At 43.0% G+C, this 14318-nt stretch overlaps 1 protein-coding gene across 1 annotated transcript; it reads left to right on the top strand.

The window, feature by feature from the left end:
• Positions 1 to 5116: 5116 nt before the first annotated feature.
• LOC120660732 lies at positions 5117 to 6078 on the top strand. The gene has a single exon (XM_039939363.1). The coding sequence runs from the start codon at positions 5195 to 5197 to the stop codon at positions 5711 to 5713; it is 519 nt and encodes a 172-aa protein (XP_039795297.1). The 5' UTR covers positions 5117 to 5194; the 3' UTR covers positions 5714 to 6078.
• Positions 6079 to 14318: the final 8240 nt, after the last annotated feature.

The following is a 14318-nucleotide window of genomic DNA, read 5'->3' as shown; positions in this document are numbered from 1 at the left end:
TCTAGTCCAATAATTTGATATTGAAATAAAAGATAAAAAGGAAGTAGAAAACTCTGTTGCAGATCATTTGTCGCGTATGCATTTCACTAACATGCAGGAGCTACCGATAAATGACTTCCTCCGGGATGACATGCTCTTTAAGGTAACGGACGTCACACCCTGGTATGCAGATATTGTGAATTTTATGGTTGTAGGATATGTACCACCAGGGAAAAATAAGAAGAAGCTGGTCTACGAAAGTTGACGCCACCTGTGGGATGATCCGTACCTCTACAGAGTTTGTGCTGATGGCTTGCTATGGAGATGTGTACCCATAACTGAAGGAATGAGAATCATTGAGAAATGTCATGTGGCACCATATGGGGGACATTATGGTGTATACCGTACTCAGGCCAAGATCTGGCAAAGCGGATTCTTTTGGCCAACCATGTACGAGGACACCAAAGACTTCATCCGGAAATGCCGAAGTTGCCAGCACCATGGAGGAATCACTGCAAGAGATGCAATGCCCCTACAGAACAACCTCCAGGTAGAATTATTTGACATTTGGCACATTGACTTCATGGGACCATTCCCAAAGTCCTATGACAGTGAATACATCCTGGTAGCAGTCGACTATGTGTCAAAGTGGGTAGAAGCAATGCCATGCCGTGCTGCCGATGCCAAGCATGCTCGAAGGATGTTCCACGAGATCATCTTTCCTCGTTTTGGAACACCAAGGATGGTGATAAGTGACGGAGGGTCTCACTTCATTGATAAGACCTTCCGAAACTTCCTGAAAGAGCTTGGTGCAGAGCACAACATTGCAACTCCATATCACCCCCAAACCAATGGTCAAACAGAAACATCAAATAAACAAATCAAGAACATTCTGCAAAAGACAGTACATGAGATGGGGAAATCAGGGAAGACGAAGCTACCCGATGCACTTTGGGCATATTGGACTGCATACAAAACACCATTGGGCATGTCACCCTATCAGCTAGTATATGGAAAAACATGCCACTTGCCTGTTGAGCTAGAACACAGGGCACACTGGGCAATCAGGAAATTCAACATGGACTTTAAGAAAGCCGGAATGCTCAGGAAGAAACAACTATCAGAGCTGGAAGAATGGAGGGACAAAGCATACCACAGTGCCAAAATCTACAAAGAGAAGACAAAGAAGTGGCACGACAAAAGGATAAAGCAAAAGGAGTTAAAGCCAGGAGGTAAGGTATTACTCTTTAATTCCAGGGTTAAGCTATTCAGACATGGAAAGCTTCGTAGCAAATGGGAAGGACCATACACCATCATCAACATTGCGTCACATGGAGCAATCACTCTCCAAGATGATGGAGGTAGGACCTTCAAGGTAAATGGCCATCGTCTTAAAATCTTCCTAGAACCCGATAATAAAGAGTATGATGTGATCAACTTCATTGAAGAAACCTAGCCTTAAAATAAAAAAAGAAATACAATAAATAAATAAATAAAATTGGCTAGACAACCCTTATCCTCCTAGGTTCCTTTTGTTTTGCTTTGTTCTCTAATAAAACACAGGCAAAAGAACAAGTGTGTGTGTGGGGGGGGGGGGGGGTCGCCTGACCCCTAGATCATGCACACACCACGAAGGTATGCAACCCAAAACCTCTTTGTTTCCTGAGTTTGAATAAGTTTTAAAACTGATCCTTTAAATCAAGCTCAAATAAAATTAATCAACTTGACCCTCTTGCTCTACATACTTTCTTGGTTGGCTTGCATATATTTTATTCCTTACTTATCATCTTGATGCTTGTGAACAAATATCCTTAGGACCACATGCTCATCTAAGTAGTTGATGTGTGTGATATGGGTTGATGACATGATCTTCGTTCTTAATGTTTAAGTACTTGGGATATTTTATTTGAAAAAAAAACTTGCAAAGCTCCTCTTTGATTTGCACAAGTCCTACCAGAGCCATATAATGAATTATCTTGAAAACCTTATACATATGCTACTTGTCTTTGCATTGACCATTGCCAAATTGTTGTGACCCTTGGAAGAATTCTTTTCATGCTTTCATGATCAAGATTCACGTGCGTGCTATATACCCCCTTGCTATGCTTCCATGAGAAGTTAGCATTGTACCACATTTTACATCCCACAAAATAAACACTCCATATTATGAGATTGTGGGCTCTCTCTCTCTCTCTCCATCTGTTTTTTACAAAAGAGACATGGGCTATAAGAAAAAAAAGGGTGGACACATGAAGGTCCAAGCATACAAAAGAAAAGAAAAAAAGTTGGACACATGAAGGTCCATGAAAAAAAGAGAGATGAGAAAAAAAAGAGATAGCCATGATATCAAAAAGAATTTACAAATGGAGAGAGACCATACAAAAGGAGTTTCCATCCACCATATACCATCCACCATATTCATACACGTGCATATCTTGATCTGATAGTATAACTAGTTTTCTTCTTTGGATCCGGTTTTTGACTTTGCAATATATGTGATGCAAGTAAGCCTTTTCCATCATACCTACCTTAAGCTCCATATAGGGCCATCATTAGAAGTAGGATGAAAAAAAAGGGGCAAGTCAAATGCCTTGGTGAGGACTTATACACCTTGAGTGATCTGCGAGTATCAAATGAGGAGCTAAGTAAGTTTTGTTTTTGAAAAACCATTGAAAATTCCCAAGCTACTTACCATGTAGAGTTGAAGTGACTTGATTCAGGACCGTTCCACTCCTCAACTTCCGAAGATGGCATGATAGACATTTTAAAGTTTAGAAGTGCAAGGTGAGGTAGAAACATAACTTCCAAAGGTATGAAACGAGCACAAAGTAGCTATCATGCCATCTTTAAAGCCGTCAACTCCTGCAGCTTTTCCGATCAATCAAACACCAAATGTAGATGTAGGAATTAATTCTAATTAATTCCACGAGTTTTGGTGATTCTTGGTTTGCAGGCACCCATACTCGGAATAAGGAGAAAACAAGCATAAGACGCAACAAAAATACACAAAATACTTCATCCTGCGTCACACTCACAAGATGGGCCCATTTGACAGAGAAAACTGACGTACAAAGCCCCGGCACCGACATACACAAGATGGGGGCCCACCAGGCTGTGTCCAAGACAAAAGGTTGCGCGAGAGACGGCACTCGTGGGCCGGCCGAACCACAGGGTCGGCCGGCCCCATGCCGGCGCCGTCTGCTCTCATCTTTGGCGGGAAACTTGGTCCTATCCACTCCAAGGCGGTGCACCATGTTTCCATATTTATTGAGGGCGGGAACTGACCTATTAGGACTATAAAAGGGGCCTCCCTCAACCCTCTCAACACACACCATTCAAGAGTAGAAGTAGTGCCACATTGCAAAGGCGACGCGCTAGTTCTCTAGTGCAAGAATAAAGGAGGAGTAGTTCGGGGAAGCGCCGGTCCTGTCGGTGTTCTTCTCCAAGCTGTACCTCTACTGATATTGGCTTCTTTCATAGTAAAGTAAGTTGGTATTTGTGATTTCCTGTTCTTGCATGGTACTTATCTTTGAGTGAGACCAGTTCTCTTACTCGCGGGTTCGTCGCTCTGTATTCATACAGAGTGCCGTAGTTTGCTACGGGGTACCAAATGTAGTTAGACTACGGTAGTAATCAGTAGCATAGATGTGGTGTCTAGGCTAAGGGTTACCTTCGTTTGCCTTATATCCCATGGTCTGTGAGGTAGTCCACAGGTGGTGACAACCCTATTGGTCCTTAGTAGCCCTCCACGTTCGGATATAGCGTAGAGCCGTTGGCCGGAGTCTCCTGACCATTTCAGGGATAAGCCGATGCCCTAAGCGAGTATCTAGCCCGAGAGATCGACCTTAACTCATCTAGTACTACCTCAGGAATCCTCTCTATCCTCGCCACTTATCTTGGTGTGTCCTTGGACCGACTCCGTTGGAAGTCAGTGCACACACGTTCCCTGTGGATACGATAACCCTTGAATACTCACTGGTTAAAGCTACAACAGTATCCGTGCGCTTGTGGATTTATTCGCAGTCGTTAAAATACCCAACACTAGCCATCTCAACCTTACAACAATTGCTACTCATATACTTAGTATAGTTCTTATGAGTATTCCATAATGCGTCTCAATGATTTAAATAGTGTCACAAGATATTAAAATGATTGACTCAAACTATGTCTCTATAGGGCTAAGGTCAAAAATTAAAATGTCTCAAACTTGCCCCCAATAATCTGTATGTCATTAATGAAATGACTTTAAAAAATATCTCCATAATTTAAAATGCCTCAAATAGTGTCTCAATACATGTGACGCTTTCGAAAGTGCCACGAAAAGTGTCTCTACAATATATTGTGACTTATTTGTAAAGATAAATTATGAAATATCTATACAGAAGTTTCTCTACATTAGATTTGTGTTATAGTGCGGGTCGGAAGGAGGGAGGGGAGGAGGAAATGAGCTATGGAGGACAAGCTTGAGCGATGAACCCATGAGGCTCTAACCATTGAATGTTCTTGGTGCACATCGCACGGATGAGAGAAGGCCGCTAACGCACGCACACCAAGCTGAATTGTTTATTTTACAAAAATACATAATATGTAAATTAATTAGCAGCCGCTATTTTGTGGCATGAGAGTGAGAAACTGTAGGATGACGACATTATCAGAAAGAATAGAAAGAACTGTAGGATAACAGGTTTTGCTTTTTGGAGTACGCTAGGCCAGCGAGAGGCCGAAGTCGATTGCTTGACCTCTGAATTCTTTTCCAACCCCCACGCCACAATAGGCCCAAAAGCTCCCACGGCAAGACTTTACATACGGTATCACGGGCCTCAACCTCAAGGCCAGAGTAGTGCTGTCTTATTAGAATCAGTTCGTTTCTCGCGCAGGTCTATTCATGGATCGATGGATTGGATCTTGGTCCAATGGTCCATATGGTCCAAGTAGGCAAAACAATAGCAGCTCTGGCGTCGTATAACAAGTTGCTCAGCTTGCAACCTGCAGCTCTGTACGTGGCCGTTGCCTAGCTAGCTCGGTCGAGATGGATGAATCTTTTGTCCCTTTCATTGTTTTTGGGGTAGCCTATCCTGTGCTTACAAGTGGTTATCTGGACCACCACGCGTACAAATACATGACCTACCTCATCACTCTCTGTCTCTCTCTACGCACTAGGGTTGTACAAGTAGTATACACGTACTTGAGCATCTGGGCTGGGATTATTGGGGCAATGGAGCAGCACAACAGCACATTAATCATTCCGCCGAGCAGTAGTGAAACAGCTGCACCTCCAATTCTCTCACCACCTTGGGGGAGACTGCAGCTCTGTCCTGCCGTGCGCTCCCCGCACGCCATGGATCCCAACAGCGAGGGCGGCGGCGGCGGCGACCTGGACCTAAACCTCTCCCTGCAGCCGTCCTTGACACCCGAGCCGGAGCCACCCGGATACTTCTCCTGCACCTACTGCGACAAGAAATTCTACTCCTCGCAGGCGCTCGGCGGCCACCAGAACGCCCACAAGTTCGAGCGCAGCGTCGCCAAGCGCGCCCGCGAGCTGGCCGCCGCTCGCCGCCCCGCGGGCCATGGCGGCGAGCGCGGCGGTGCGACCGATGAGGAGGCTAGGAGGGGCAAGGAACTGGGCATTGCTGCGCAGGGATCAACGGCAAGCTCGTCGACACAGCAGATCGGGACGGCGCCGGAGGCAAGAAGCGATCTCACCGAAGAGATCGACCTCTCCCTGAAGCTATGAGTTCCTGCTCCAGTCATCGTCCTTGAGGTTCTCATCACCTCGAGCAATCAGTTACCGATCCATCCTCAGAGTTTTTGTTATATATGTTTGTGTGCTAATGATTAAAGCTCTTTTGATTGATTTCCTTGCCATGCATCGAGTCAAGTCAAAGCAGGTTCTTGATGATTTTCCTTGATCCCCTCCTCCACCCCCTCGCCCTTAATTTCTGCTTCTTCTCATAATCTCCACTCCACTTCACCTCTTCTTCTTTCATTTTATTAAAATTTTGCCGGGACATGTATGAGATTTATTTGCTTATCATTACTCCATGTAAAGCCTAGAAATGCAAACATGAACAAAAGGAGAGATTGAAGCCTCTTCAAGCAGTGTACTGTGTGCATGAAACACGGCTATTACAATTAAGCAACTAGATAGGCACTAGGCAGTACAGACAGTAAGTATGCAGTGAAGCTGCAGGTAAGATGCAGCAATGTAGCCTATGATTGCTAATCCCTCATTAATGGAGTGATCCTTACATTACATCCAAGCGAAGTCTGTGGACTGTGTATGGATGGGTCTAGGTGTGTGGTGTCCAGTAGGCCTTAGCTCTAGCAGTCTAGCTAGGCTCATCTTTGTCGCTGCCAATGCTTTGAGAATAAAAGCACGTGACTTATTACCTCCCTTTGTCATTGTCCAAACAGTGATATCAACCGAATAACCGTAATAATTTGAAGCGACCCGGTGGTAGTGACAGGTGGTTGTGCTGGTGCTTTTGGGGCAAATTTTGGGGCTGCCGCATGGTGAAAAAAAATGCAAGCGGCACGAGACGAAAGTAAATTAAACCCTATTATTTAGTAATCACATAAAAGATTAATTCCCCTTACATTTCTTGTGAACGTGAGCCGACCATCTCGAAACTTCAAATTAACTGTCGTGTGGCTACACATATATAATCGCATTATTTGTGGATATTAAAAGTCCTTTTTAGTGTCGCTGTTGCCTTTTTTGGGGGGACAATAATGGTATATGTTGGGAAAAATTGTAATAGGTTCATGTTGCTGTCGTCGACAGTCTTTCAGTGTAATGGCTCTATCACCCTTCTCTTTCTTTTCTTTTCGGACATATAGGAGCCACACAGTTGCAAGGATATATTAATGGTCCTGCCGGACTGCTATATCTATATCTCTCTATATATCTTTATGAATTCTATGGGCAATTTTGGGACTGCATGTTTATGCTCTTGCTGCATACAGACAAGAAAGAGGAAAAACAAGAAATTGAAGTCTATAAGTAGTAATTGAGGTCACACCACTTTTCTTATTGAATGTGATCACTACTACAAAAACGTTGATTTGTCCTGGTTGGGAAACCCCTGTTGTCCCTGTTTCCCAACCGGGAACGCCACTCCGGGACAAAAGGGGGTGCCCTTTTGTCCCGGGTCTGGCAACCGGGACAAAAGGTGCTGCCAGCGCCCACATGGCTGGCGCACCCTTTTGTCCCGGTTGGTGTTACCAACCGGGACAAAAGGTCCTTTTTTTAATGTTTTCCTTTTCTCAATTCTTTTTCTATTTCAATTATACTTTTGCATTTCAATTAAACTTATGTATTGGAATTCAGTGTGTATGATCTCCACTAATATATACATATATATATAGTTACTTATATAATATTTGTCCTAGATAGTTTTCATATATAAATTAATTCACTTATATATATATGTATACACATATCTATACATGTGAATTCCTTTACATATGAAAATGTCTAGGACCAATATTATATAAATATATATATATACACATATATATTATTGCAGTGCTTATATATATAATACATACATACTCCATCATATTTGTATAGGTATATTCGTTCTTAATTACATAGGTATATTCGTTCTTAATTACATAGTAGAATTCGCCTTTTGGAAATTTAATACATACATACATACTCATAAATAGAAATTTAATACACACACACATATATATTTACATAGGTATTTTCGTTCTTAATTACATATATAGGCGTATATTGTCATATTTGCTGCGATTGTCAATATTAGATATTCCATCATATTAGAATTCGCCTTTTGGATCGAGGACTTGCTCAACAATAAATCCGAAGAATTGTTCTTGAATCGCCATAATCTTTTCCTCTGGTATGAGTTTATCGCGCATCTCCTCGACCTATGGAAAAAGGGGATAATTAATTTCGACTAATTAAAATATGAGTTCAAAAGTTCAAATATTAACAAGTTTTTTTACTTACTTCCTCCTCCCAATCTGTCCAGCCCTTTGGAGGACCTACCAGACCATGGATGTTCTCGCATACATAGTATGCGCACAATACAGTGCCTTGTTTCTGCCTCATACACTTTAAGAGAGAAGAAATTATCAGGTATTTACATGAATATATAATAAAACTAATGAATCGTGCAACGAATCATCCAAGTGCGTACCGCAAAATCTGTCTTGATCTTCAATTCCTTGTCAAATTTGCCTGGATGATTTTTAGCGAAATCTTTCCAAATCCTGTGCATGATTAGAACAATTATAGTCAAGTAACAAAGTGATTCAAATTATCGGTCATCGACGGAGTAGTGGTAGAATTACTTTTTTTATCATGTTAAGAAGATTTTCGTATTGTTCTGGAGGTCTCCTCAATGAGTCCATAACCACGAGTAGGCTCTTCTCGGGAATTATGACAATTAGGACCTAGTGTTCACTGCAAGATTATACAGAGACAGTTCTTGGTAGTTAAGGTTTAAACAATGCGATTACAGAATAGAAAGAGTTAGACGGAAGGAATCACTCACGCAAAGTTGTAAGGAAACAATATCATTTGCTTGTTGTGATGAACGCTTATGTACTTGAACAAGTTTTGGAATATCTCATCGGAATTGTCACGTAGAAGCCTCCAATTACAAGTAATTGGGTCGATGAAGCCGAGGTGAGAGTATCCCTTTCTTCTGCAAGTATGTATCTCCATTCTACATGATACCGAATAAATCAAGAGATCAGTATGTTTAGATCATGCAAAACAATATGTAAGGAGAGTAAAATACTTACAGAACCCACAAGCCGACCATAGAGATGTCGAGGGCCTCCTGATGGAATAGTTGGTAAATTTCTTCCCAGTTTATCCATATAATGGCCTCCCCCGTAAGAAATCGTCATCTTTAATCTTTGCACCCTGCATGAAGATGCAATCGGCCATCGCACGCATGTAGTGCTGGTGCAGCTTATACATTTGCGTTGGAAGCACAGACACTACTTCGGGGGGTACAAGAGTTTTGCCGATCTCAAACGTCCATTTGACGACCACATCGGCCTTTGGAATATCTTCTCCCCCTGCAATCTGAGCCGCCGTCAGGTTTGATTCTTTCAAAAATGTAACAAAGTCTTGTTCTTGCGTCGTCTGTCCCACTACGAGAGGCTCTATTGATTGTTTCTTTTGGGCTCCGAGCTGTGGAACGTCGGACGACGACGACTTTGATTGTCTCTTCTTTTTCTCAGTAGTTTTGATAATTGTGCGTTCGTAGTCTGAAGGGGGGTCTCTCGGAATGAATTTTCTCTTATTTGCTTCGCACATTCCCTTAAAAAATTTCAAATCTATCGAATTTATCACTTTCTTGGGCTCCGACTTCGGCTTCGGCTTGAAGTGCTCTTTAACTCTTTCTTGAGTTATCCGATCGCATTCTTCAAGGCTCATGTCCCAGGGTTTAATAGGAGCCTCCTTGGTTTTCTTCTCCTTTTCCTTCTTCTTTGGAGGCTCCTTAGCCAGTGCAGCTACCTTCTTTGCCGGCGGCCGTTTCTGCTTCTTTGCCGGCGGCGGAGGGGGTGACCATGGAGGCGACGGTGACGCTTGAGTGTTCATCGGCGCATGAGATGATGGTGATGGAGAATGTGCCGGTGAACCTTGCCGAGATAGTGCTGCCCTTGGGGAGTTTTGCGGAGATGCCGGTCTTGGTGTTTGATCATCCGACTTTAGGACAATGTAGCGCTTATCCCATAGGATGTAGCCATGAATGGCTTCTGCTAGTGTCCTCTCCCCATCGCCTCCAGGAATATCAAGCTCGAGCGTCTCCCAACCCTGGCACACCTGCTCCACGCCAACTCTTTTGTATCTAGGCGGAATTTGCTGCCCGTGGTACACATCGCCTGGTTGGGTTGGCATGGCGGTACCGTACGCAACAGTGAACATTAAGTTCTTAACGGCAGTCTGCAGGTCACAAGGTGTCCGCTGGGTGATCTCATCCACGGGAAATCGCTGCGGGGCCGACGCTTCAACTGCGGCCTAGATCCCCGTTGGCTCGGCGACGGCGACGTTTGTGGAAGCGCAGCTGCTTTTCCGCTGAGACAGGTGATCGGCTGCGACATTAGGCTCTGGAGGCACCGTTTGCGTTTGCTGTTGCTAGCTCATTGCTATGGCCACTTGGCATTGAACCTCTTCCTCCAGTCTTTGATCGTGTGACATGAGTCGTTCCTCTAGCCTACGCAAGTGCTCCCGCTCATCATTCTTTCTTCTTTGCCGGCTTCTATCTTATTCAATGTAATCCCTGAACCCATACTTCCACGGAACCACGCCTTTGCCTCTTGTGCGGCCCGGATGCTCTGGATTCCCAAGGGCGTAAGTCAGCTCGTCCCTGTCTCTATCCGACTGGAATGTTCCCTCGGCCGCTGCTTGTATGGCCTCCTGTAGTATCTGGGCTGCTCACTGGATGTTTGGCCCATAGATGCAGTCACCAGTCAATGGGTCCAAGCTTCCCCCGTGACCATAAAACCAGGTCCTTGACCTTTCAGGCCAGTTCATGGTCGCAGGTTGGATGCCTCTGTCAAGCAGATCCTGCTCTATCTTCTCCCATTTGGGTATTGCAAGCTTGTAGCCTTCTTGGCCTAGAGTGTGATGGTACACTTTCTTCGAGGCATTGTCTTTGGCCTTCTGCACCTTCTGAAGCCCAAGCTCTGAAGACTTGTATTCCACAAATGCATCCCAGTGACCCCTGAGCTTTTCGAGCTCGCCGGTAAATACGGGTGTGGTCCCGGTCTTGATATATTTCTTCGTCAAATTTTTCTTGAATGATTGCAGCTGTTCGGCCATCTTACTCAGGGTCCAGCGCTTGCATATCTCTTCGGATTCAGCTGGAACCGTGAAGTTTTTCTTAAGCTCCCGCCAGCACCATTCTTTTTCCCTTTCGGGTACCGCATCCCGTTCCTCGCTTGGATTGGAAGGTCTCTAGAGCCTGAAGCTAATCGGGATGTGGTCCTTGACAATACATCCGGATTGTCTTATGAATTTTTTGGCGGCAGCTTCTGGAGCGATCGGTTCGCCATCTGGACCAACTTCCGGTATAATGAACCGCCCTTCCAGTTTTTTTGTTGGGCCTCGCTTCGTCTTTTTCTGCTGCGACGATGATCCAGATGGCTATAAAAAACATTCATAGTATTCATATAGATTCAGATGAAAATATGATTGTCACTACAAATAAGTATAGTTGTGATATGTACATTAGCACTTTGTTCAGCAGCAGCGTCATCCTGAATAGATGGTGCCTCAATTCCATCACCGGACATATTCAAATATATGTCGGTATTGCTGCCATCATCAGCTTGTTCAGGGACATCTCCTTGACCTTCGCCAATCATATTCAACAGGAACTGTTTGTCTTCCGCGTCTGTGTGTCGCGGGTCCATCGTAACTAAAATATGAATACAAATAAAACCCTTAAAAAAATTCTCTAAATAATCCACATATTTGCGAGCATTTGACTAAGTACCGATCGATGGACGAGGTCGAGTAATATTCTCTAAGTAATTCAAGAAATAAACTTGAAATATTCTATATGTGAAATATTCTAGACGGTTTTTTTACTAAGTACCGATCGATGGATGAGGTCGAGAAATATTCTCTAAGTAATTCATGAAATATAAAAGAAATATTCTATCGATAATTTCAGTAAGTACCGATCGATGGATGAGGTCGAGAAATATTCTCTAAGTAATTCAAAAAATATACACGAAATATTCTATCTATAATTTCACTAAATATCGATTGTGAAATATTCTAGATGGTTTTTTCACTAAGTACCGATCGATGGACGAGGTCGAGTAATATTCTCTAAGTAATTCAAGAAATATACATGAAATATTTAAAAGAAATTTAAACTCACTTTACATATACATACATACATACATTCATACATTTAAAAATTTGTAAATATACCTTTATTTACACAACAAATTATGATTTCACTCTAAACAACAAATTATGATTTCACTCTAAATAACATGAACTCTAAATAATATAATTTCAAAAGTAATTAACAAATTAACAAATAATCTATATTTTACAACATAATTTCTAAACAAATAATCCATATTTTCAAATTTAAACAAATAATCCATATTTAAACTAATTTCTAAACAAATTTAAACAAATAAAACACATAAGGGTTAGGGCGGCGCCGGCTGGGCGCTGCAGTGGCAGGGCCAGGGCGGCGCGTGGCGCACGTACGGCGAGGGCGCGCACAGGCGACGGCGGGGCGAGCCGGAGGACGCGGGGCTTTGGGCGGCGGCGTGAGGTCGGTGGCGCTCGGGGACGTTGGGCTCGCGCGGCGGGGTCCGGACGTTAGGAGTTCTCTGCAATTTTTTCAGATTTAATGGATAACTTTACAGGGTATGAAAAATAACACAAGTTATTAAGGCATAAAGCATAACTGATTTTTAAAAACAGTTATACTGCACTTCAAGTGTTCACATTTTTCTAGCAATCATAACTAGTTGTTTATAGGCTCTGGTAAAAATAAGGAATTTTTCCTAGCAAAGAAATTATTTTTCTTGATTTAGTTCAATTACTTAAACCATTAATTAGATTAACTAGTTTGGGTCCACTAAAAATCATCAAACTTTTTCTGTGGCCTATAAGCAACACAACTAACATGCTGTAAAAGTTTCAAGTGCATACATGACATATTGACAGAGATATAAATAGATCTACGGTATTAGGCATAAAACAAAAACTAAATAAAAACTTTAGCTAGAGGGTAACATTGGGTCTCAAACATTTACAGAGAGTTAAAATTTGCATGTACAAGCTACTACCCAAAAGAGAAGGCTGGTCAAAGCTTCTAGCTAGAGATCTAATTAAACCCCTATTTTTCTTGCTTTTAATCTAGACCTAAAAACAGAGGTCTAATTAAACCCCTATGCAATCGGGTCCCTGGCCGTTCACACCTACAACCGTAGCGGCGTTCGGCCGATTCCGGCAAGCATGCTCGCCGGGGGCGTGGGGGAAGGTGTCGAGGGGACTCAGGAGATCGAGCTCTACCTTTGGGTAGTCGCGGCGTGGGCTGGGAGCTAGCGATGGCCTGTAGCGGCGGGTCGACGGCGAGCAAGGGATGGCGGCGAGGGCGTTACGGCGGCGGCGGTGTTCTGGCGGGTCTCCGGTGGGTTGGTCGGGGTCTGGGCGGCGACGTGAGGTCAGTGGCGCTCGGGGACGTTGGGCTCGCGCGGCGGGGTCCGGGCTGGGATGGCGGACGTCGACGGCGGCGGCGCTCGCAGGGACAACGGCACTCGGGGATGTTGGGCTCGCACGGCGGGGTTGTGGGCGGCGACGTCGATGGCGGCGGTGCTCGGGGATGTTGGGCTCGCGCGGTGGGGGGAGCTGGGGACGGCGGCGGCACCAGGCGCAGATGAGAAACCAAGTGTTAGGGGGAAGGGCGAAGGAGGAAGGAAATATATGGGGGGGCCTTTTGTCCTGGGTGAAGCCACCTGGGACAAAAGGGGCCCGTTTTCCCTCGTTCCCGCCTAATCTTATGTTTGTTTTTGTTTCTTTTTACTTCTCTTTTAAAATTGGGTTTCATTTGTTAATTTAGTTAATAAAATTATGATTCCAAAAATTATGGAACAAAATTTCTTATCTCTATATAAACTTGATACACGCAACAAAAATAATTAATTTTCATTCAAGTGATTGGGTCAATGAAATATCTAACTTTTTTGAAATCATATTTGTTATTTTGACCATGCAAAAATATATTAGGTGAACAAATTTTTTCAAACTGTTGCTTTTCGATAGAAAGTGGATTCTATCACGATATTAACGTTTAAAAAGTGAATTTTAGATAAAATTAAGCAATTTCATGATATTAATGAGTAGTGTGTGTGTTTGAGAGATAGTTTGTGTTAGTGAGATTGTGTGTGTTAGTGAGAGAGTATAGTGTGTTAATGTGAATGTAATTTCATGAAATAAATAAAATTAGTTGAGTAATCCATTATTGAATGAAAATTATAATTGAGTCTGGTAATTAAGTGAAAAATATACAAAATAATATATATAACACATAAAGTATAATTGTACAGTACATATATAATAAAAGTATTCGAATTGCGATTATGTTTTTATACAATAATATAAAATGATTCAAGTACATGAAGGATTAGCGGTAACAGACTTTCTCTTCACAAATGTCCCTTGATTATGATCACGGCGCAAGTATGGAGCATCATCATTGGCTAGCAGGATGCATGGATCAGCATTTACTTCGAAAGGTGGAATGACAACAAAATTATTATATTCTTCTGACAAGTCTGTCTTGTCCTCCACTCCAACGATGTTTCTCTTTCCTGAT

Source organism: Panicum virgatum, chromosome 2N, assembly GCF_016808335.1.
Source record: "Panicum virgatum strain AP13 chromosome 2N, P.virgatum_v5, whole genome shotgun sequence".
Taxonomy (NCBI): domain Eukaryota; kingdom Viridiplantae; phylum Streptophyta; class Magnoliopsida; order Poales; family Poaceae; genus Panicum; species Panicum virgatum.
Note: the sequence above shows the minus strand (reverse complement) of the source record. Positions and strands in the feature narration are given on the sequence as shown.

Bases quoted from the DNA above. Each gene is read 5' to 3' on its own strand.
- LOC120660732 (XM_039939363.1), top strand. From the start codon at position 5,195: ATGGAGCAGCACAACAGCACATTAATCATTCCGCCGAGCAGTAGTGAA.